At 35.7% G+C, this 25,634-nt stretch overlaps 1 protein-coding gene across 7 annotated transcripts in view; it reads right to left on the bottom strand.

Annotated features, from left to right (window-relative positions):
* The window catches only part of JMJD1C (jumonji domain containing 1C), a 338,429-nt gene that overhangs the window by 33,005 nt on the left and 279,790 nt on the right, over nucleotides 1–25,634 (bottom strand). For 5 of the 7 annotated variants that reach the window (XM_036086485.2, XM_078077663.1, XM_036086482.2 and 2 more), the window contains 7 exons: nucleotides 14,368–14,473; nucleotides 11,629–11,753; nucleotides 10,493–10,636; nucleotides 10,200–10,392; nucleotides 8,388–10,078; nucleotides 3,966–4,138; nucleotides 1,274–3,483 (listed from right to left, as the gene is read on the bottom strand). In XM_036086485.2, coding sequence (XP_035942378.1) covers nucleotides 1,274–3,483; nucleotides 3,966–4,138; nucleotides 8,388–10,078; nucleotides 10,200–10,392; nucleotides 10,493–10,636; nucleotides 11,629–11,753; nucleotides 14,368–14,374 — 4,543 coding nt within the window. In that variant the 5' untranslated portion in view covers nucleotides 14,375–14,473. Of the gene's footprint in view, nucleotides 1–1,273; nucleotides 3,484–3,965; nucleotides 4,139–8,387; nucleotides 10,079–10,199; nucleotides 10,393–10,488; nucleotides 10,637–11,628; nucleotides 11,754–14,367; nucleotides 14,474–15,052; nucleotides 15,072–25,634 lie in introns of those variants that run through there. The other 2 variants (XM_078077664.1, XM_036086486.2) reach the window with 2 other exon arrangements.

The following is a 25,634-nucleotide window of genomic DNA, read 5'->3' as shown; positions in this document are numbered from 1 at the left end:
TCACTGGGGAAGTAGAACACACAAGAAAGAAAAAAACAACACTGTACACAATCCAATACTCAAATAAATGGCATGTATCCAGTATCCTCCGATGTCAATCTCCCTCTCTTTCTTCTGACTATATTTGCATTTCAGTCTGTCAGCCTCTCTGTCTCTAGTTGAGCTTGTTTTCCTTCGGTCTTTCACTTTCTGACTGTCCTTTTCTATGATTCCATCCTCCTGTTTTTCTCTCCTTCACTTTGCCTCTGGTTTCCACACAGGCATGTGAAAAAAACCTCATTCAGTGAAAAGGCCCAAATAAGAACCTTCAAGCATCCAAATGCTTGTGAAAGTACTTCTTGAATGTCCACATTGTCAATATTTCATATATTGTATGTGGATGAATACACAGGTATAGTGAAACTATTAAGTGCTTTCTGCATTGTGCAACATACCTAAAAAGAAATAAGCAAACTGAGAAAAATTACTTCTAGAGTAAAAACATAGAAACCCTTTGTAGTGAATACTACTGGCAAGTATCACTTATTTTGCACTGCTGAGGCCACAAATGAAATGTAAATATTCTCAGTTTTGAAACTTTTACTTATGAAAATTCTTCTTGAATATAGAAATGAGCATACAAAACCATAATCCCTTGCTTTTATTTAATTTTTACCCATTGTTAAGAACTTCCTGTGTGAGTAGCAATATTAGTTAAATAGAAGGTAATCTCAATAAGCCTTCAATTTTGTTACCAGATGAGAAAAGGGTGAGAAACAGGCCACAAACACACTAACTGAAGCAATTTTCTTCTAAAAATGTCACTATGAGAAATAGGCCACATCCATACTAATGCAAGCAATTTTCTTCTAAAAAAGTGACTTAAAGGAAGTACACGTGAATAGGATTTCTTTTACAACTACATCATGGTAAAGGCAAATACCTAATTATTAGGAATCCTCTTTTGGTGTGATAGCTTTAACTGCATTTTAACAGTTCTTAGACATGGTCAAAATTTTGAGTAACTACTAAGTAACACATTGGCTTTTTGTCAATATGAATGCTAAGTAAAACATGTATCTACAAGTCTATTAAATATGGAGAGATAGGTCTCTCATTTCCTTTTACGGGTACATGGGAAATGCAGAAATGAGGTCAATGAGCACATACAATAGACTAGGGCATGCAAACAAAGTCAAAAGATGCCTGTTAGCTCATTAATCTTTTGAGAAAGACACCATTATTTCACGTACAGCCCATTTTACGTGAGATAAAAAAAAAGTAATTAACTTACCACTATTACTGTTGCTCTGCAATTTCAATTTACTTTTTTCTTTGGCACTCCTGCTGAGAACCCCATTGGGTTTTAAATCATCTTCTATTTCACCTTTTCTCTTCTGCAAATCATTTTGCTTCTTTTTGTAAGTTGGCTTAGGTTGCCTCTTAGTCCTTTGCTCTGACTTGCTTTCACTTTCATCTGAGTCTCCACTTTCAGAGCCAGATTCATAAGTTCTTTTGGCTTTTCTCCTACTGACTTTATCATCTTTTACGTATTTATCAACTATGATCTTACTATCCACACTATTTTGTATATCATTAGATGTAGAGGCTATTAAATTGACAGAACATGGCTTAATAATTTCTGATACAGAATTCCCTGAATTTTCCATTTTATTAGTATTTTTATCTTCCTCTGAGTGTCTAGTAAGCCAGGCCTTTTTCAGCTTAGTATGGTAGTTAGGTTGAGTTGTCTGGGATGCTTGCCCATTTCCTACAGAGTTTGCTTTGTTTATTGTACTACAGACTACAGTACTATCCAAGAGAGGGGAGGTTGAAGATGTCTGATTTTTCACAGCATTAGGCTCAGTCTCACTGACATTACTACTTTTATATTGAGCTGCAGCCAATGCTGCCTTGTGCTTTTTTAAATGGATAAAATCAGTTGTGCCTGAGAACCCAGAGCTGGGCTGAACAGCACTTCCTGTCTGACTACTGGCTGGTGTAACTGGAGCTGTGGTGCTGACCCTGCATTCTTGTATATGAGCCACTGAATGACTGACGCTTTTTGAAGAGGTACATTCTAAGGATTTAGAGGCCAAAATGGTATTTGATAAAGAGTAAATTATTTCTGAACCACCCCAGCTGGAAACACTAGTGGTAGTGGCAGCAGATGTGAATACATCCGTTTTGGTATTACACATTGTATTTGCAGCAGACATGACTGAACTGGGAACACTGCCCTGGGAGACAGCCTGGACATTTTTTTCAGATTTTATGTGAGCACTGTCTGAATTCACACTTGGCAGAATGATTCTTCCAGTCTCTCCAGCTTCTGCTGGTTTGAGGCAATCTGTTTGATTTACCCCAGTTGAAGATCTTTCACTAACTCGATCTTTGGAAGCTAACTGCATTGCTGGCACGCTCTCAGGTTTTGTACTAGATGGTGGACGTACAATGACAGATGCCATAGCAGCCTGTGACTTTCCACTGCTTTTCTCCACATGCCATTCAGCTTTCTCTTTGCTGAGGTTATTATTAGATTTCCACATTTCTGACAAACTTTGTTCAGAAGAATTCTTAAAATTTGCCTGAGAGTCTTTTGGCTCTGGAATTAGAGTTGGAGGCTTTTGTGATTCTTGAACTTTCCCACCAGCATTTACAGGCATGACCGGGGTTAAAGTTGGAGGGGAAAGACTACTATAGTTGCTTTCCTTTCTTTCCAGGCTGTGGTGGATTGGTGGATGAAATACTGGTGCCCTATGTAAAGCAGGCATGCTCCGGAGTGCATTTGTAGAAGAAACTGTCAAATGGGTAGGACTCCTACAATCATTTCTGAAAGTTGTTACTGAGTGAGAAGCAATTTGATGGGGAAGATGTTCTGGTATCTTGCCTGCTAAACCTTCACTTTCTGGTTGGTGTTTAATTAAAGGTGGAGGCTTTGAAAGAGATGATATAAATGAAGTCAGAGTTTGAGGATTAGCTGCTGCTGCAACAGAATTACTCTGTTTTTCAGTGTAAATATTTGAAACCTCTTTGGATGGATATGACCTTGGTGGTTCGTTGACCACACTATTAGACAATGTAGTGAAATAGTTACTTTGAGGCAAACTCTGAGGCACCGAGTGCTTCATTTTATAAAGATCTGATACTGAGCATTCTACATCTTTGTCTTGTTTGATGATGACATGGCTTTTAGGGCTAGAAGATGACAACGGTACTCTGGAATAATTATCCCTCTCACCCTCAAGCCCCTTGATTTTAGTTGTGAAGGGAGCTACATCAATACTTTCTTGAAGGATTCGACGGTGTTCCTCCTTATATTTGTGTAATCTCTCTCCAGTCTCCTGGGGTTGTCTCTGTAATTGATTCAGTACAGGATCCACAAAATGTCTATGCAATAGACCATCTTTTCCAGTCTGTGACCTGTTTAGATCCAGGTCATTCTTTGCTGATGTGGATGCAACAGAACGTAATGGTTCAATAAAAGCTTTCCTCTCCAATTCTCTGTAAAGAAAATAAACATAAAGGTTTCTGTAACAACTTTTTCTTGCATGATATGAAGATAGCATCTATGCAATATTATGAAAGTAAAACACAACTTTGCATTTACTTTATTTTTTTATAAAATCTTTTATTTATTTGACAGTGAGAGAGCACAAGTAGGGGGGTCGGAATGGCAGAGGCAGAGGGAGAAGCAGACTCCCCGCCAAGCAGGGAGCCCGATGCGGGACTTGATCCCAGGACCCTGGGATCATGACCCAAGCCGAAGGCAGCCGCTTAACCGACTGAGACACCCAGGCACCCACTTTGCATTTACTTTAATACTCCTGAGTAAATCAGAAGATATATCAAAATGGAAAGAACAGTACTTATTCAAAGCCTACTTTTAAGATGTTTATTAACTTAAAATTACCTGTTTAGAAAGTGAATTAAGAAAAACTATAAAAGACAAGGTATTTTTAAGTTTTAAGCATTAGTGAACTTACTCTTTATGGTGATCTATTAAACTTTTTGTCAATGGTGGACTGGAATGTGCTGTAATTTTAAGAGACCGATGAGGCTCTGCACTGGAAGGTCTGACAGGAATGTGACTAAGTAATCCAATACCATCTGCTGAGGTCACAGGGGTGGGTTGATGTAACCAAGGACTGGGAGAATTCTATTTAACAAAATATATATATATATATATATCAGACTTCAGTTACTAGAAAAAGCTAAACACAATATCATAGCAGGACTATAATGCATATTTACGAAGCATGTGACTTCTTCTAAATGCATCTTATGAAAAGTACTCAGACAAATAAATAACATAATTATATGGATTTTTCCATATGATGGAGAAAATCAATCAGCATCAAAATAGTAATTTCCAAAAATTTGTTGTTTATTTTACTGACTGTAGATCTTGAAACACTGCCTTTAACTTATAAATGTACAGAAAGCCTAGTTGTTTTTTTTTTTTTAAAGGTTTTATTTATTCATTTGAAACACAGAGATACAGAGAGAGAGAGCATGGGCAGGGAGAGAGGCAGAGGGAGAGGGAGAAGCAGGCTCCCCGCTGAGCCAGGAGCCCGATGTGGGACTCAATCCCAGGACCCTGGGATCATGACCCGAGCCGAACGCAGACGCTTAACCATCTGAGCCACCCAGACGCCCCAGAAAGCCTAGTTCATCAGATTTCCAGTCATTCTAATACCAAAAGCATATTGCTAATACAAAAACCAGAATTTGTTATTCTTAAAGTACATGCAACCAGAAACAGAGATATCAAGTTCATTTGCCAATTTTTGTTGTCAAAAATAAACAACTTCTTCCAATGTAACAATTTACTTAGAATAGACAGAAGATTATATTTTCAAAGCCCATTTGTACTCCGTGTTTCACTATAAGCTATAAAACACTGTTGGACCATTAAACTTAGGAGGTGTGGAAGTGCAATAAAATTAATTTTTTCCATATCCATATGCTGCCTTTCTCATTCTGAATATTTGGTGACACTGATCTCTATGTTGATATTTAAAACTCTCTAATTACATGCTTAAGGATGGTTTCCATACTATGATACACTGACATTTTTTCAGAACATACTTTGTGGAGTTATACATTGAGGCAATATTGAGAAAATATAATCCCCTTTGGTTTTAACAAAGAGAGTAAATTTTACATCTCAAAGTGATAATGCAAAAGCAATATATCACACCAAAAACATGCTGCTGTAAAACTGCTTAGATTAAAAATATATATTATAAAGCACAAATCTCACATTAGAGAAAAAATATATATATACACATGCATAAGGATCATTCAAATATTTTTTTTTTAAAGATTTTTATTTATTTATTTATTTGACAGAGAGAGACACAGTAAGAGAGGGAACACAAGCAGGGGAAGTGGGAGAGGGAGAAGCAGGCCTCCCGTGGAGCAAGGAGCCCGATGCAGAGCTCGATCCCAGGACCCTGGGATCATGACCTGAGCTGAAGGCAGACGCTTAACGACTGAGCCACCCAAGCACCCCTCAAATATGTTTAAAAGGCCTCAGTTCTACATGATCCAGAAGTATTAAGTTGCAATCAATTACGGTAATGATAAATTTTTGACTATATCATTAAAAAGTATTTCCTAATTTTTTCTTTATTTCTCACAATATTAGGGTTAAGAGATCTTCATTTTTGCTCAAAATGTTAAATATACTCCTTTATAATTTTACATAACAAATGAAAATTTCACATGCTTGTTTTTAGTTTAATAAGTTTATGACCAGTTAATAAAACATTTTATGCCCTTATATACATGGAGGCTAGAATGACATATACTGAGAGAAAATCCTACCCAAGCCAGTTCTAACAGTTACTTAGATTGGTTTTTCAGGGTTGGGAAATTACGGAAGAAGACTCAAAACTATTTGCCAGCTCATGTATTCTTCTAGCCTGTCTTTGTCCAGTATCAGTTGCACCTAACATTCATGACACGAGAGTGAAGGGTCAGAGTAAAAATGTGGACGTATTAGGCACTAGGGTCACCAGACCTGCTTTCAATAATGGCAAGGAGGATATTGTAGTAATTAGTGACTCTTCATTGACATCAACTACATAACGTTCCAGTAAGATTCCACCTACCACAAGTTCAATAGCACCATCAAGAATGGACATGGGAAGCTTATGGATCAGGATCAATGTAAGCACAATTCTTCTAGAATTGAAATCCTGCCAGCATTGAATATGGGGACACTAGTGCAGAATAAATTGTGCAGTTTACTGGTGATTGTGTTAAAGAAGGCCAAAGCTCATACAGAAGTGGAGCCTAAAAGAGTTGATACTTGTTATGGGATTAAACCATACAAAATACCATTCAAAACTGTTAGAACTCTATCTTGCACCACTAACCATTTGATGCCCCTTTCCATCAAGGGCAACAATCACAACTTGGGAATCAAGAAAGGACTCATTACTATAATCTATTGTCATCGCTGCTACCCAGAATATAACAATTCCTCTGACAAACTTTTGGCATGAGGAACACCACCCTTGCATCTATTACCAAGGCTCTACATAAGCAGTATTATCTCTGAAGTGAGAAGCTCACTAGCATTACCTTCCAAATTGCCACCCCCAACATATTTACTGTACATCTTGCTCAAATGAGAAGGAGGTCAAAAATACACAAGTTCACTGGAGCACTATCCATCATAGTCCAGGGGTGAAAGTAACCCAAAGTCCATTGACAAATGTATAAAGAAAATGTGGTACATGCATATAATGAACATCAAAGCTATTATGCTACATGAAAGAAGCCACAAGAGGACAAATACTGTATGATTCCATCAAATGAATTATCTATCACAGAAACAAAGTAGAAAGGTGGTTGGCCAAGAAATGGGGGAAAGAGGAAAGGGAATTAGTGCTTAATGGGTATAAAGTTTCAGTTTTGCAAGATGAAAATGTTCTAGAGATTTGTTGCACAACAATGTGAATATACTTAACACTACTAAACTGCACACTTAAAAATGATTAGGATGGTAAATTTAATGTTAGTTGCTTTTTACCACAATAAAAATAAATAGTGTTTAAAAAAAAGATTCTGGGGGGATACTTGAAGAGCAATCTGGGCTGCACCAACAACTAAGTTGTGTCCTAGAGTTTATGACACCGATTCTCACTATTTTTGATAATGGGGGTGGTAATGCCCTCAACAATCATTTATTTTCTTTTCTTTTCTTTTTTTTTTTTTAAGATTTTATTTATTTGTGTGAGAGAGAGAGAGAGAGAGAGAGAGAATGACTACAAGCAGGGAGAGGGGCAGAGGGAGAAGGCTCTGCACTGAGCAAAGAGCCTGATGTGGAACTCGATCCCAGGACCCTAGGATCATGACCTGAGCGGAAGGCAGATGCTTAACCAACTGAGCCACCCAGGCATTTTTTTTTTTTTTTAAAGATTTTATTTATTTACTTGAGAAAGAGAGAGGAAGAGTGAGCACAAGTTGGGGACAGAGGCAGAGGGAGAGGGAGAAACAGACTCCCCACTGGGCAGGGAGCCCAACGTGGAGCTCCATCCCAGGACCATGGGATCACGACCTGAGCCAAAGGCAGATGCTTACCTGACTGAGCCACCCAGGTGCTCCTCAACAATCATTTCTTAGTATGAAAACAAATTTGGCTAGAGAAACCACATTAGCTCATGAAGGAGTAAGAGCTCTCTATACCACCACCTTCCACAACATTCCTCATATTTGATGTTGGCAGGATCTCAGCCCTAACTTTACTCCCAAATACCAGAAGTCTCCAACCTAGGCACCCTTACAAGAACAAGGGCCTCAGAGAATCATAGCTTGTAACAGACCATCAATATATCTAACTGGTGAATATAACAATCTGTCTTAAAAATAATTTGATGATGGGGAGCCTGGGTGGCTCAAAGTGTCCAACTCTATTTTGGCTCAGGTCATGATCTTAGGGTTGTGAGATCAAGCCCTGCATTGGGCTCTGTGCTGCGCATGGAGCCTACTTAAGATTCTCTCTCCCCCTCTTCCCACCCACTTTAAAAAAACAGTAAGATGATGATATGTATCAGAAGCCTTACAATTTTATATAAATTTTAATCTACAAATTTCACTTCTAGGAATTTAGCTGAGCAAAATAATTACAGATAGGTACCATAATTAGTTATGAAGACATTCTTCATAACAGATATGTCAAAAGCAATCTAAGAAGTTTTACTTCTTTAAATTGGCTTTTTAAAATAAATAGGCTTTTCTGAGATTTCAGCTTCCATGGTTCCAAAGTTACAAAGTATCAAAAGTTTCACCGTAATTGGAAAAATAAGTGTTTGAAAAATTCCAACACATTTTATTATAATAAAATGTGATTAGTAAGTATATATTGATATGTGGCAAACCACACTGTAACTTACCCTCCTTAATGAAGATTCAGCATTAACTGCATTTTCTGGGTGAACCCACTTTGAAGAAGGTAGACCAAGTCCTGAGTATGCATGTGTTCCATTAGGATATTGCCAAATAATTGGATAAAGTCCAAGCTGATTATAGGAAGCAGAAGGATGGGCTTGTCCAAGAAGATGAGGTGACTGGTGCTGTAACAACTGTTGCTGTTGCTGGTGTGCTAACGCTAAGTGGCTCAAGCTGCTGGCATGAGCAGTCTCTAGTCGTGGGTGGCCACCAAGTAGGGAGGCAGTAGGCACTCCAGGTAACACGGCAGGAAGTAAATGAGGGTGATGAACAGAATGGTGTGGACCACTAGTCAGAGGGTGTGTGTTAATGGTAGGTAATGGAGTTTGACTGGATGATCCAGCAAGTAAGTGGGGTGCAGGAGTTAAGGCTGGGTGATGGGTACCTGGATTTAAACAGGTTCTATGGGATGAAGAATGAAGAGGAAAGGGATGCTGGTTTAAGAAAGGTGAAATGTGATTAGCTCCTGTTTCTGACCCAACAAGTGCAGGATCTCTGTAAACTGTGAAATGCTCATTTTTATCAATAATAAGCGGGCTCTTTGTAGCTTCCAATGTACTGCCTCGAGTAGGAACTGAATGAAAACTGCATCTTGATAACTCATGTTCGATCTTATTTGCTAGTCTTCTCTCACCAGCAGCTTGGTTGTTCACATAAGTGGCCTTAGACTTTATAGAATCAGGAGAATGGGTAATTTTGGGTTTAATAACTTCAGGTGAGGGATTCGATTTTGTCTTGTGAGCATCTACTGAAGTATTAAGTTTAGATTTTACTGTCTCTGGGGGTGGGCTTCGCTTATGCAGCTTATCTTCCGTGACAGAAACTGCACTTAGAGAAGACATGTAAGAGACATACTGATTTTTCTCTTTTTCCATATTCAGGTGATCGTTTCCTGAGGAAGCACTTCTAACATTTGATTGGGTTAAATCTACTTTAACTACATCACTGACCCAGCTCTGATCAGAATCTTGTTTTGCTGTCTCCAAGTATTTTGCATTTGCAATAGAATGTTTTGAATCACTAACATTAGGATCCATTTTCTGAAGTGTCTGAAGGCCAAAGGTACTTGAGTTTTCCGGAGCCACCTTTTCTGAACTAGTGTCATTCGTAATATCAATAACACATTTTGGTGTGGGTGGTCTGGATACAAACTTCTCCTTTGGTAATAATTCCACTGTATGTGTTTTTTCCATACTGCATTCCTTAAGAAGTAAATCATTATTAGGATTATGATCAGAAAGTGTGGCCTGCTCTGATGAATGAATAATCATTTTTTCTTGAAGCTGAGAGTCAACAGACTTCTGCTTCTCTGCTTCTTCATGTTTTTTATCTTCCTGTATTTGATCCCAGGGAGGCTGGCTATCTAGTATTAGTGTCTCTTCTCCTACCTTCTCATTATTCTGGGATTTTCCTTCTTCTCCATTAATCTTTGAAGTGTTTTTATTTTTCCACTCATTCTCTGGCTTCTGCTCTGAGGAATTATTTATCATTCTCTTATTTGAATTTTCTGAGTCACTGCTCTCAGAAAAGTCTGAAACATTGTCGGTTCGTAGTCTTTTCATATTTAGTTTCTTTTCATCCTCCTCAGGTTTCCTTCTTTTATTCATCAACTGTTTGTTTTTCCCTTTAGGATTTTCTGTAAAATTTTAAAAAAGGAACAGTTTTATTTTTCATAATTAAAATATTAAATAAGTACACCTTATAAGTATTTTTGTTTTATTTATTCTCATTCCCTTAAAAAGAAAAATGAGTACTACCTCCTCGTGCTATATAATCATACTTTTCCTCCTTCATCTTCTCTTCATCTGGTATACTGCTATCTGAGCCCTTCCTCTTACTTGGACGAATATTTCTTTGTTGCTGTTGCTGGTGTGTATTCTGTTTTGGTACAGCAGCTTGGGAGTTCATTGCTGGTCTGGGACTGTTTGCTTGGGCACGTGTATAATGACCCTAAAAAAATAACCAGTTTAACAATGATTATTTACTACCTGATCCTAAGTAATCTGAGGAAAAATATTTTATAATAATATATCACTAATAACATACATACGTGAACAGCGTTGCTATTTTGACTGGCACGAGACCTTCGCCGTGATGTAATGCCAATATTTTCACCTTTTAACAAAGAGTGAACAACATCATCTAGAAAGGTCATTTGAACCATAGAAGGATCGACATTCTGTGGTTCTAGTACCTAATCCATGACACAAAACAAGAACAAAAATTAAATCCAATCAGTTAGTCAATATAACATTAGGTATAAAAGTAAGGATAAGAATTAATCAGGAGTATAATACCAACTCATAAAATGTATTTTAAAAAGAAGTAATTTCCAAAAACCAGCTATAAAATAAAACTAAGAAAGTAGAGTTTAAGAAGAAGAAAATGACAAAAACTAGGTAAATGGACACAAATAATAATAATTTTAAAAAGACAGGTTAAAGAAGCAACTCCTTCAAAAACAAAAGGCAATTCTAAGTTTCACTGAGAAGTGAAAGTTTGTCATCGTTTTAGGAAAAACTAAATACAACTAAACAATATAATTTATCCAGCATTTTGGCTAAAATTCTAACCCAAAGCATTTGGATTGTTTCTAACGGGGCATTCATTCATACACCCTCCAAAATCCACTCAATTTGGAAGGTGTAATTTTTTTTTTTTGGTAAATAAACCACAGCTTTGAAAGATTTAAATAACAGACATTCAGACTGTTCTTTAAAACTTCATATGAAATTTGTGTCCTTAATACTCACCATAAAACTTAAAGGAGCATACCAACTATGAAACTTGATTTGATAAGACCTATCGTAGTGTGCATTAGTTTTCATTACTGAAAAGCAATCATTTGGGAAATATTTTTATTACCGGAGACAGAAAAATGAGATTTTAAGAAAGAAAATTTTAGGTGACCTAAGGATTAAAAAAAAGGCTGATCAACTAGAGTTTGATGCTTCTATTTCAGGGACTGATTTAATCATTCTTAAAATTTGTTATCATTAATCTCCCTATGACCTAAAGTGACCTCTAATTAGCATCAGATACATTTAAACTTATTAGGAGTGTATGACTACAAAAAATACCTAGAGATGAAAATTATTTAGTGTCAACCTGTTGAACCATTATTTGGAAGGCATGGAATATCTAAATTATTAATATCTCTCCAAAAATATTAGTTGGACTATTTACCTGATCATTCATAACGATCATGGTGCGAGTGAAGAGATCATGATGAGTAATTATGCCAGTAAACCACTGGGTGGCAGAGTCTTGTCTATATACTCTCACTCTGTATCCATTTAATGAATAAGGACCTTAAAAAAACACATACACACACACAAGAAATAGGGGTATCTTAAATGGAGACATTTTCATTGAAGGACTACCTTTTAGGAGAAACATGAGCTTTGTGATATATGAGTAATATCCTATTCAAGTATCAGTTTTCAAAAAAATGTATTAGAAGTGATATATACATACTTTAGAGCCAGATCATTGTGAAGTTATCATTGAACACACTCTACTACACATGTATTTCCTAACTCAATCGAAATAAAGTACTTTAAGTCAGAAAGAATGTTTCTAGGATCATGAGTTAAGCACAAAATGTAAAGTTAGAGTGGTCTAGAAAGTCATAAGGTTACAAAGCTACTTAAAGGGTTTGGGGTACATAGAGGACTACTACTTGGCTGAAATGGAAAGGTAATTTGGAACTCAATATCTGAGTTTTCTAAGTTGCCAAAACTCTACCATAATAACTATAAATTTTAATTCTTCTGTGAGAGCTAGAAAAAGCTGCCAAAGTCTTACAACATATAGAGACTGTTAAGTGAATTATAAATACGGCACTAAAATGCTTTTTAAATAAAAAAATAGCGTCTTGTACTTTTGGATTAAACTCACTTTTTAAAGGGAAGGATTAAATAATAAAAGATATGTACCTGCATATATTTAAATATGCCTATCAAAACAAAAGTCACTCCACAGAAGAGAATAATGGGAGATAAAAATTTCTTCACTTCAGGTACTAAAAATGGTATCAAATATTTGAAAGTTTAACAAGAACTGTGAGGAGTAGGGTGGAAACTGGTACACCTTGATGATAGTATTATACATGAACAATTTACAAAGTGCTTTCAAAATGTGGTAGTGCTTATTTAATCTTCTTCAATTCATATTATTTTCCCTTTTATAAAAATAAGAAAGTGAGGTTGATAGGTTAAATAAAATTTTAAGTGAAAGAGCTAGGAATGAATTTATTTTTCTGATTCCTAGGCTGATGCTTTCTTTGACAGTTATAAGCCATTTAACATACCAATTAATGGTTTAATATTTATTTGCCAGTTTCAAAAAAAAAAAAAAAATCTCTGCCAGTATCAGCCTAAAATAAGTCAATTAGCAAATGTATAGAAAATATTCCATTTGACCTATAAATTAAATATATTCAGAGCCATGATAACCAATTATACAAACTCTAGTCTTTTCTAACTATGGAAGAATAAGACTCTAAAAATGTAATATAGCAAAAGCTTATAGAGTTAACTCCAAACATGACCAATTTTCAATTTCCACTAGCACAGTTTTCAATTCTTAACTGTCTTATTCCTACCACAAAACACAACTTGGAGTCAGCCTCACATAATAATTCTGTCTAGGATGGCCAGGGACTATACTACCTCAATTTTTCACCTCTAAGAATATGATAAGGAAACAAAAGTTGCTAAATATATATATATATTAGCCTGGTATCTTCAAAAAATTGCAAGGGAAGGAGGAAAAAAAGAGATGGACATATCAGCCAATTAAATTGTGGACATTTTTTAGGTCCCCCGATTTAAAATAAATGAATTATAATAATAAAAATCAGTCAATCCTGTTAGAAATCATTTAAGGTATTTATGAAACAAATGGAAATTTGAATCTGAGTATCCAGTATTTCATATTAAAGAACTATTAATTTTGAGGTCATAATAATGGTAATGGTGGCTTTGTTTAAAAATAGAATTTGGTGATGTCTGAAATTTGATGGAAGTAAACAGTAGTGTGGATGGGGCAGGATCATAGTTATTGGGGCTGGAAGACAGACACATGGAAGTTCACTGAAATATTCTATTTCTGTGTATTTTTCATATTCTCTATATTAAATTTTAAAGAATGTTTAGCCTAAGAAGAATTTAATGAGATGATCTGCTGCTATAAATACCCATAACAAAAGAGCAAAAGAGCCACAGCTTAGAGATTATTAATGCTGAAATTAAATGACATGAAAGTTGAGGACTGGGATGAATATGGGTATTTTACAACAAAATTCCTTTTTAAAAGCATTCAACAAAACATCAATACTTCACATCATACTGGTTCCCAGTTTCAATTCAATTTCACAAAAAGCTTACAATATATGATTCTACTGGCAGAAAAAGAAATCACTAGAAATTATATAAAACCTTACTGGTTTGAAAGTCACATGTTATAGACAAATTTATAACTTACTAAAAAAGGGAAACAAAACTAAAACTAGTATTATGGTCACTGCTGAACTGAAATAGGCCACTTTTATCAGATACTAACAGCATTCTTCAAAGGAAATCAATTGTGGCTTTGGGCAATCCTCTACTGCAAACAATGTTTCCTTCTCCAGGAAGGACACACCTAACTGTATTCTGTAATATGGAAATTTTCCTATCAACAAAACACCTGTGTGTGGTTATAATTTCATGCCAGTCATTTAGCTCAAATTAGTTAATAAACTGGTGAAGTTATTGACTTATACTGAAATTATGATTTTGCTATTATTTTCCCTGGACTGGGAACTCAAAATATTGAACTGGGTCTTCTATCAACATTGCATGTAACTGAACAACCAAAACCAAACATCAAACACTGCCCAGTTCCAAAAAAAACCTTAATGCATAACTTCAAAATAGTTACCTTGCATAAAAATCTCCTGAACCTTTTGTTCCTTTACCCAGACTTTCACTTCTTCCTGAAGTTGCGGGTTGTCCCTGAGAACTGGGTTTAGGCTGTCTATGTCGTCCTAGAATTACAGATTAAAAGAAAGGTTCATGTTATGCTGTCCTAACATTAATGTTACAAACTTTCCCTCCTATATTTTCTAAGGATTGAAGAAAATTCCTTCATCTAAATGTATGCAAAAACACAAATTCATAAGTTATAGTTCATTAGCAATTCTATAATAACAGAGCATAAGAAATTAACCCATGGTAAGAGTTGATCCTTGACAACAATGTCCTAAAGACAAAATCTGAAATTTACTAATGTGTTTTCTAACTTTAAGTGTGGCCTTAGATAAGTCACATTTTTAAGGGTTTCACGATGAGAAGCAATACAAACCAAATAGCATCAGGTCATCTAAGGTTGGTAGCAAAAGAATTGAGTTGAATATTTTAGTGACAATACATATACACATAGATAAATTCCCTCTCTTCCCATAATGCCTAAAATGTTTGAGTTTTAAAGTACAGAAGTCATTATCCACTATCTTGATTTAAATGTCATAGAATTCAATTCTACTCAAACTCATCTGACCAGTAACTTCACTGCTAAGTTTTATTTTTTCAAGCCAGTGTCAAAGCATCCAGGCAATTAAAATTACATTATTGATGGTATTATCCTCATAACAGGGTGGATCTAGACACAGAAACAACCGGTTCTCTCTCCTTGGAGATGTGAATCACACAGTCACATGGTTTCCCACAATCTGTTGGTCCCCCGCTGGACTCTTTGACATTCTGTTCTCTCTCTCTCAAAGCACCTCTGCTGCTCCTGCATTTGAGATCAGCGGCAGGAGCCCTAGAGTAGAGCTGGGAAGAACAACAAAGCAGCACTGTCAATTGGCGGCCCTTATAAAAGTGGACTGGCAGATCATGGAAACCAGTGAACAGAAGGGAGCTAAATGAAGGGAATTCTATCTGGTGAATTAAAATAATGTGGCAATTTGGAAATGTCAAAAAGTGGCTGAAGAGTACAAAGAAGGACCCCTAATCATGTAGGTCATACTTCACTCTTGTACTCTAAATTTTAGTTTATCTAAATAAAGCTTTTCCTTCTCATCTCATCACTACTGTAAGGGATTACTACGAATTTTTACAATAATAGTGTGGTAAATACTCTGATACTTCATTTATACCTAGTGAACACCAAGAGGAAGAAATAAAGGACTTCAAAGTTATCAACTATATTCTTTGGAAAATATACAGAAATGTTGTATACTTTGCAGAAGGAAATACCGCAGTGGGAAAGTAACATACAAAAGTAGGTAAAATCTGTCATCTGGGGGGAAAATGTCCATGACGTTCTTTTTGGTAAAGAAACTTTCTAGAATCCCTTTTCTCCACACTCCTTTAATAATGAATGCACTGCACACTTAGTTAACCTCTTCATCTTAGAAACAGAAAATACAATGGAAAGTTCAGACTCTAAACGATGCAAACCAGGTGTGTCTATGACAGACAAAACACAGGAAACATTCTATTTCCCAAGGAAAACCATTACAATTTCCAGATAGCTCTGACAGCTATCAAGTTCTTTTAAAATCTTTCTTTAACTTCCACACACAGATCCAAGCTTAACTACCTGAAGTCAAACAATCACTTTCCTACCCTATAGTCCTTCAAACATTTGCACTCTGGTTTTGTTTCTGTAGTTGTGAGTCTTCCCTAAACACTCACCTTTATTACAACCACTCTTCTCTTACCCTAGATATTTAACTGGCAAAAAGATGGGCACTTGTCTAGAAAACCACAAAATCATGTGGGTGTCAGTGCTAACTTATATACTAAGTTTACTACGGTCTATTGCTCTCAAGCTTTTATACTCTAGGGTGGAAGGCATTAATAAACTGCTGTTAAAGCAGCACTGACAATACTTTGTAGATAGGTACAAGTATGCTCTATAAAACCAATCTCTTGTATTGAAATATTACAGTTTAAAAGTATTAGAATTAGGGGTGCCTGGCTGCTCAGTTGGTAGAGCATGTGACGCTTGATCTTGGGGTCATGAGTTCAAGCCCCATGTTGGTGTAGTTTATGTAAAAAAAATAAACCCTATTGGGATAAAAAATTTGTTCAACGTTTATTTATATATTATTTATTTAAAAAGTTAAGATAATGGGCCATATATCCAAGATCATTAAACATACAAATACCTCCTCAACAATGACCCATTCATTTTCTTTCTTTTTTCTTTTTTAAAATTTTATTTCTAAGCACTCTCTACACCCAACATGGGGCTTGAACTCACAACCCTGAGATCAGGAGTTGTAGGCTCCTCCGACTGCCTTCAGCTCAGGTCATGATCCCAGGGTCCTGGGATCCAGCCCTGAGTCGGGCTCCCTGCTCAGCATGAAGTCTGTTCCTCTTTCTCTCTCTGCCCCTCCTGCTCTCTAATAAATAAAATCTTAAAAAAAAAACAAAAAAAAAACAAAACAAAACTGGTAACTTGAATGTATTTACTGAAATGACCTTATAGAAGTTCAAGCTTCTACATATCAATTTCCTCATCTATAAAGCAGTTACCAATATCTGCCTCTTTCCATCTTAATGAATACGTTTTCCTAGTAAGACTTTTAAAAAATAACTGAAACTAGTTTTCTTAAGACATCCAATTCTGAATTATTTATGGTATTACTAAATCAATTAAAACCCAAGAAAATTACCCGAACATACTGTCTGGTTATGATAGTCACATTATTGCTGAAGTACTTCTTTATGAATAGTGCTCTGTAAGTTTAGGTATTTCCTTAAATTTTTTTTTTCATTTATTTATTTATTTGAGAGAGAGAGAGAGAGAGAGAGAGCATGCAAATGGGGGGGAGGTGCATAGGGAGATGGAGAGAGAGAATCTCAAGCAGGGTCCACACTGGGCGTGGAACCCAATGCAGGTCTGAATCCCACAACTGTGAGATCATGACCTGAACAGAAATCAAGAATTGGATGCTTAACTGACTGAGCCACCCAGACGCTTCTGTAGGTATTTCTGCTGTAGTCATCATTCCCGTTTTAAAGGATAAATGATCAAATCTTCTAAGAGTTGCTACCAGGTAGACAAATAAGGTGGGGTTTGTTTTTCTATTTATTGATTTGAATGATTTTGTGAAAGTGCTAAAAATCAGATACAAGGCTATAAGGCAAAGTCACAGAGAAGAGAAACTAAGGATCTATAATTAATATTATTAATATGAATATTTACTATCTTTTGGAATACAATTGATTAATAAAGAACTTCAGCTGTGCCTCGAGTTTGTATGAGATTTAAAAAAATCAACCACACAATACTTCACTTTTCAGTAGCTAAAAGTTACCTACACACATAATTTTTATATTAACTGAAATAATATGTATTTCTTCAATTTCCCCAAAACAAATCACCCAGACAGTGAAGCAATAGCACCCTCTGTGAATCTCCTCTTCTCCATAAATTCTATCCAATGTATTATTCTGCGAATTATAACTTCCAGCAAATGATTAATGGGAAAAAAATCAGGTAAGCAAGATCTGCTTTACTAGAAGCTTATACAGAAAACATGGAAAAGTTTTAAACAATGCCTTAAGTGAGGTTTTGGACTACCTTTATTGTTCACTTGTATGCTGTTCACCTTTTACAAAGATAGAGGTTAACTCTAATTGAACGTTACTGGGGCACCTTAATGTATATAACAACAGCTAACATTAGTGCGCATGTTTACTATGGCAGATACCATGCTAGATGCTTTCATACAATCAATTTCTTTAACATTTTTCTGAGGCCTAAATTACTATGCCCATTTTACATGTTATACACAGAGAGGTCCATGGCTATATAGTCAGAATGTGATGGAAAGACCTAGCATTTGAACCTAGTTTTATAATTCTGAAGAGCTCAGGCTCCTTTCACCTACTCTTTCTCCCCTGAATTGGTACAATGAAAAGGAATGAATTAGACTGTTTACTATAACTGCCTTTCAAAATTTGATACATTTCTTCACATTATATGTAAGAAGTAAAGGGCAGTAAAAGAAATAAAAGACTTTATCTTATTTAGTCAGAATGGGTCAAAAGTGAAGAACTGAACATCAGGAGGAAGTTATATTGCTGTAACCCCCCTCACATTAGTTATGTGAGATTCCATAGGTAGTAACCATCTAACACTCATATGACAGGGGTCACTTAGGATGTTAAACTCATGCAATCTTACAATCAGAAAGCATCAAAGAGAATATAATCTCTTTGGCAATGTGACTTCGTCATGAGCTACAAATTCTCAAATGCTGTATTTCTAGATAAACACTGCCCTAAATTACTATTTGAGATAAAAAAAAAAAAAAAACACGATTTTTTTCATGTATGAAGAAGAATATGATGGAATCTTTAAAAAAAAAGCATTTCTCAAAATATAAAAATTAAAATCAGGTTAGAATTTGTATTCTGATAGTAGGACTACTATACTAACCTTATTTTTTAAGTGGTTCTCTACTCCATTCCAGATCAAAGGAAAAAACTAACAATTACAATAGTATAAAAAAGTAAGATTATGGCACTAAGGTATTCAGATATGTCTGACTAGGTTTAATGATAGGAATATTATGACAGTGTTCATAATATATGTAACAAATTTTCTAAGATAATAAGGGAATGATCTGTCTTACCATGACAAAGTACTTCTTACTGGTTCAACAAATATTTTCTTTATGTCACATAAACTCTGGATGTAACTACTGACAGAAGAGCCCACAGAGGCTTGAATTAGAGAATAATATACCAGCTGTTAGTTTCTATCTAGGTGACTGAGCTGATTGGCTTAATAGCTGTCAGAGATTTGCTTTAAAATCCTAACTGATATCTAGGATAATACTTTTGTTTTTTTCTTAAGATTTTATTTATTTATTTGACAGAGAGAGAGAGAGACAGTGAGAGAGGGAACATAAACAGGGGGAGTGGGAGAGGGAGAAGCAGGCTTCCCACCAAGCAGAGAGCCCGATGAGGGGCTCAATACCAGGAACCTGGGATCATGACCTGAGCCGAAGGCAGACGCTTAACGACTGAGCCACCCCCAGGCGCCCCTAGGATAGTACTTTTTTTTAAAGATTTTATTTATTTATGAGAGAGAGAGCATGAGCGGGGGGAGGAGCAGAAGGAGAAGCAGACTCCTCGCTGAGCAGGGAGCCAGACGTGGGGCTCAATCCCAGGACCCTGGGATCAAGACCTGAGCAGAAGGCAGATGCTTAACGACTGAGCCACCCAGGTGCCCCCAAGGATAGCACTTTTCATTTTAGAATACAAGAAGTATCTCAAAACCGGCTTTCTCTCCGTTTGGACAATTTCTGATACACAATGATACCTGCTTTTAAACTGATATTGATATGTGGCTTAGTAATGGACTGATTTTTCTCCCTGCAATAAAATCCTTGACCTTTGTGATGACCTCTTAAATCCCATCATATTACATAAATTTCCCCATAAAAAATCACACTTGACTGTATTTTATTAAGAGTTATTCATAAAAGTAACTACCTATATCTTGAATGTCAAGTTAGGTGATTAAACACGCATTGCCACGCCATTTTCCCACAGTCATAATTTAAATTCATGCTTCAACAAAACTACAAATGATTGCTTGTCCTTAGATCCCTGAGGTTACTAGCTAACAGTTAAAAACGTGAATGTTAAGTCCATATAGGTCAAGAATGACTCCCACTGCTATCATAGCAGTTCTTGTATAACTTATAAAAGAATCCACTTTGTTAGTAAGGATTTACTGGAACAGGAAACCTACTTAGTCTGAGAGCTACTACAAAGATCTTCAAATAGCAGTTGTCTAAACCATCTGCAGTTTAATTAAATCTACCAATGAGAGCTTCCATATATTTTCATTATTTAAACCAAGGATTGGCAAAAAAATTTGCCAACTTTTCCTATAAAGGGCCAGAGTAAGTAAGTTAGGCTTTGAAGGTCATACTGTCTCTACTCCAAGTACTCAACTCTGAATTGTAGTACCAAAAGCTGCCAAGAATACCATAAACAATACATAAACGAACCAGCATGGCTGTGTTCTAATAACTTTATTTACTGGCATCCTATGAAGCCTGAATTTCACAGAATATTCAGGTGTCATGACATATTATTCTTCTTGAACTGTTTTCCTGTTTAAAAATGCAAAAGGCCTAAATGTTTTACCAGCAAAATGAAAAAAAAAAAAAAAAAGTAAAAGGCCTTACAGAAACAGGAGGCAGGCTTGTGGTGGTAGTCTGCCTACCCATGATTTAAAATAAAAAAATAAATTACTGGTACAAAGCAAGATTAGAAACTTCTAATCAAGGCAATGCAATTTGATGGCAAATTGACTACAAACTCTATTTCTATAAATGGCTGCATTTTATATACACACACGTATATGTACATACATATACAGACACACATATATACACATACACACATATATGTTATGAATATATATATTCATGAGCACAGGAAAATAACTCAATGACCAAATCCTTTCATTAATAATTAAAGAAAAAATATACTATTTTTAAATAGTATATTAACTATATTAAATTAATAGTATAAATTTAACTAAATTTATATTAAATTAATAGTATATTAAAATAAACTATTTTTTAAGACTTTCACAAATAAATGAGTTTCCCTGATATATTCCTGTACTATGGGTTTTTTTTATTTTTTTATTTTTATTTATTCATGAGAGACACAGAGAGAGAGAGAGGCAGAGGGAGAAGCAGGCTTGTCCCAAGGAGCAGGGAGCCGAATGTGGGACTCGATCCCAGGACCCTGGGATCATGACCTGAGCCGAAGGCAGACACCTAACCATCTGAGCCACCCAGGCACCCTCCTGTACTATGTTTAGCCTTCCAAATATAATAATGTATCAGGTTTTGAAGCAGAAAAATCACCCACTTTGAAAGATAAGGTTTATTCTCTTAGGTCAATGAGGATTATACTCATCAAATATAAAGATTGATACCATCCACATCAAAAAATGAGAATTTCCCTAAAGATAGTGTTCCAACATTAATCCTATGCTTCATTGGGTATTACATAAGACTGATGAATCACAGACCTGTACCCCTGAAACAAATAATACATTATATGTCAACTAAAAAAAAAAGTGTATGTCTTATAGGTAGCATTAAAAAAAAAAAAGATTTGGAAGAAAAAAAAATCTGATGCTGTAAATGTGAATTCTGTTTGTGTCCACACCAAGTAAAAGATCAGTGTGGTTTGTATATTCCTGTGAAATAATAAATTGTGGCAGATGTTAAAATACAATTTCTACTGAAATATGAAGGTAGAGAAGAAAATTACTACGGAGATTTCTGATTTTACTTCCAGGCAAAGAACAGAGATGGATTTTCTTTATATTTTGTTTATGTGCATATTTCCCGAAAAAAGTACTGGAATGAGAATAAAATTTTGTTTTAATTAAAAAAAAATCCTATGCTTCATATGTCTGATTTATTAAGAATTTTTAAATTTCTCTACATATATATTAAGATATTTAAAATTTTTACATAATTAAAGTCAATAGGTAATTAAGTCCTGGGTGTACATGTTTTCATAATTCCTGGTTGGTTTTGGTTAATTCAGAAGCCTAGAATCGAGACTATGATTTAAACCAAAAAAATAAATAAATAAATAAAAGAATTTCTATCTTTCAAAAACAAAATTATAAAGATTCGAATGGCAGAAAGAGAAAATGGGCTAACATTTTCTATTATCCATACTATTCTTGCCTCATTCATATAATCAAGGAAATAATGTGATACACGCTCATTCTGGCTAAACTATTTATGTTCTGAAACCATGTAAGAAAAATCTAATTTTTAATAATTTCTTAATAGAAATGATATAGTCAATACAACGAAATTCTGTTTTCAATTCATACTATTAATTGGTAAATAGTTCTCGAAATGGGATTGATGTTCAGAAATTTTAAATGACATTTAGGTGCATTTTTTATTGGCTAAAAAATGCTTCTGTTGGATAAGGGAAAATAGCGAACTCCAACATTTATAATTTTTAAATATATATTTTTAAGCAATATTCTCATCATTAGTTTTATTTTTACTTAGAAACAAAAATAGAAAAAATAAAGTGATGAATGTTCTTTATCCTACATTGATCCAAACAAACCAATTTCAGTCAACAGCTTAAAGAAAATTAGAACTGTTTTGGTATATTATGTTTTTTTCTCTAAAAATAACTTTTCTGGGGCACCTGGGTGGCTCAGTCCTGGGATAGAGCCCCATGTGGGGCTCCCTGCTCAGCAGGAGCCTGCTTCTCCCTTTCCCGCCACCTGCTCGTGCTCTCTCTCTCTCTCAAATAAATAAACAAAATCTTCTTAAAAAAATTTAAAAATAACTTTTCTGTAAGTATTTTTATCAGACATTGTGGCCTAAAGATAACTGATGACTTTAAGTCATTTAAGACAATACCCAGCAGGTCAATGGGCAAGTTATTTTGTCTTTGCAGAGGAGCATGGGTGGCTCAGTCGGTTAAGCATCTGCCTTCGGCTCAGGTCATGATCCCAGGGTCCTGGGATTGAGACCTACATCAGGCTCTCTGCTTGATGGGCAGCCTGCTTCTCCCTCTCTACTGCTTCTGCTCTCTCTCTCTCTCAAATAAATAAAATCTTAAAAAGAAAAAAAAAGTTTATGCATAAAATGAAAACACCACCGTAGTTTTCTTCCACACTTTCATGTTTTCAATACCATCCATTCTCATAGCATCATCATTTAAACCTAAGAACTTAACAAAATAACAAATTATCTAATATCCAGAAGGTTCGGCTTTACAAACAGTATAGGATCCTAGAACTAAATGTTTTATCCTTTCCATGAAATGAAAAATGTAAATACAATTGAAACACTGAGTTATATTCACAATGGTAGTTTACAGGACCATAAACATACGAGGGAAGCATTTTTAAAATCTCTGGTTAGAAGTTAAGATTGAAAACGGAGTGTTTTCTGGGGCGCCTGGGTGGCTCAGTTGTTAAGTGTCTGTCTTCGGCTCAGGTCATGATCCTAGGGTCCTGGGATCGAGCTCCACGTAGGGCTCCCTGCTCATTGGGGAGCCTGCTTCTGTCCCTACCCCCTGCTCATGCTCTCTCTCTTAAATAATAAATAAATGAATGGATAAAATCTTTAAAAAATAAATAAATAAATAAATGGATAAAATCTTTTAAAAAAATAAAAATAAAAATGCAAGCTTTAGAAGCAATGACCTGTTGCAAATAGTTTGGGTAGCCTTAAGAAATTCTTGCCAAACACAATAAAGGCATTGACTGGTTGTAGAAATCTGTGAGCAAGCCTGAGGTCAGCAGTGAATCCAGAAGTGGTGACTATTTTATGAATTACAAGCACATAAAACAAAAAATAGAATCTTTCTTCTACTTTAAGGCTTAGTTTTATACTGTTTCTTCTAAAGTTTTTTTGCCATAGTCTTAACAATCTTCTTGTCGATACATTACAATATATATTATAATATATATTAAAATAAATCACCCTTCTAGAATGCCCCCTTTTAAAAGCTGTTCTGATTAAAATAACCTACCAATCTTTCTAAATCGTTTTACATGCATGCCTCATTTTTACCGTGCTTTAGAAATTGAAGATTTGTGGCAGCTCTGCCTCGACTAAATCTATACTGATGCCATTTCTCCAAAAGCATTTGCTCACTTCATGTCTTTGTATTACGTTTTGGTAATTCTTGCAATATTTCTAAATTTTTCATTATTATTATATTTGTTACAGTGATCTGTGATCAGTGATCTCTGATGTTACTATTTTAACTGTTTTATGGCACCACAAACCACACCCATGTAAGACAGCAAATGCAACTGATAAATGTGTGTGTTCTGACTTTTTCTAACAACCAGCCACTCCCAGTCTCTTTTCCTTCTCCTCTGGCTTCCCTATTCCCTAAAACACAACAGTACTGAAATCAGGCCAATTAACAACCCTACCATGGTTTCTAAGGGTTCAAGTGAAAAGATGTCACTTGTCTCTCACTTCAAATCCAAAGCTAGAAATGATTAAGCTTAGTGAGGAATGTATGCCAAAAACTGAGACAGGCTGAAAGGTAAGGCCTCTTATGCCAAACAGTTAGCCAAGCTGTGGATGGAAAGGAAAAGTTCTTGAAGGAAATTCAAAGTGCTACTCCAGTGAACACATGAATGATAAAAAGCAAAATGGTCTTATTACTGATACGGAACAAATTTAAGTGGTCTGGATAGAAGATCAAACCAGCCACAGCATTCCCTTAAACCAAAGCCTAATCCAAGGGTAGGGCCCTAACTCTCTTCAATTCCATGAAGGCCTAGAGAGGTGAGAAAGCTGAAGAAAAGTCTGAAGCTAGCAGAGGTTGGTAAATAAGCTTTAAGGGAAAAAGCCATCTCTATAACATAAAAGTGCAAGGTGAAACAACAAGTCTGATATAGAAGCTGCAGCAAGTTATCTAGAAGATCTAGCTCAGATAATTAATGACGGTGGCTACAATCAACAACAGATCTTCAATGTAGGTGAAACAGCCTTCTATTGGAGATGCCATCTAGAACTTCCATAGCTAGAGAAGTTGATGCCTGACTTCAAAGGTTCCAAGAACAGGCTGATGCTCTTGTTAAGGGCTAATGCAGCTGGTGACTTTAAATTAAAGCCAATGCTCATTTACCATTCTGATAATCTTTGGGTCCTTAGGAATTATGCTAAATCTACTCTGTCTGTGCTCTATAAATGGAACAAAGCCTGGATGACAGCACATCTGTTTACAACATGGTTTGTTATTTTAAGGCCACTGTTGAAATCTACAGCTCAGAAAAAAGATTCCTTTCAAAATATTACTGCTCATTGATAATGCACCTGGATACCCAAGAGCTCTGGAGATGTACATTAATGTAGTTTTCATGCCTGCTAACACAACATCTATTCTGCAACCCATAGATCAAGGAGTCATTTTGATTTTCAAGTCTCATTATTTAAGAAATACATCTTGTGAGGCACCTGGGTGGCTCAGTCATTAAGCGTCTGCCTTTGGCTCAGGTCATGATCCCAGGACCCTGGGATCAAGCCCCGCATTGGGCTCCCTGCTCAGCGGGGAGCCTGCTTCTCCCTCTCCCACTCCCCCTGCTTGTGTTCCCTCTCTCGCTGTGTCTCTGTCAAATAAAATCTTTAAAAAAAAAAGAAG

The sequence above is a fragment of the Halichoerus grypus genome, chromosome 7 (genome assembly GCF_964656455.1).
Source record: "Halichoerus grypus chromosome 7, mHalGry1.hap1.1, whole genome shotgun sequence".
In the NCBI taxonomy this organism is placed as follows: domain Eukaryota; kingdom Metazoa; phylum Chordata; class Mammalia; order Carnivora; family Phocidae; genus Halichoerus; species Halichoerus grypus.
Note: the sequence above shows the minus strand (reverse complement) of the source record. Positions and strands in the feature narration are given on the sequence as shown.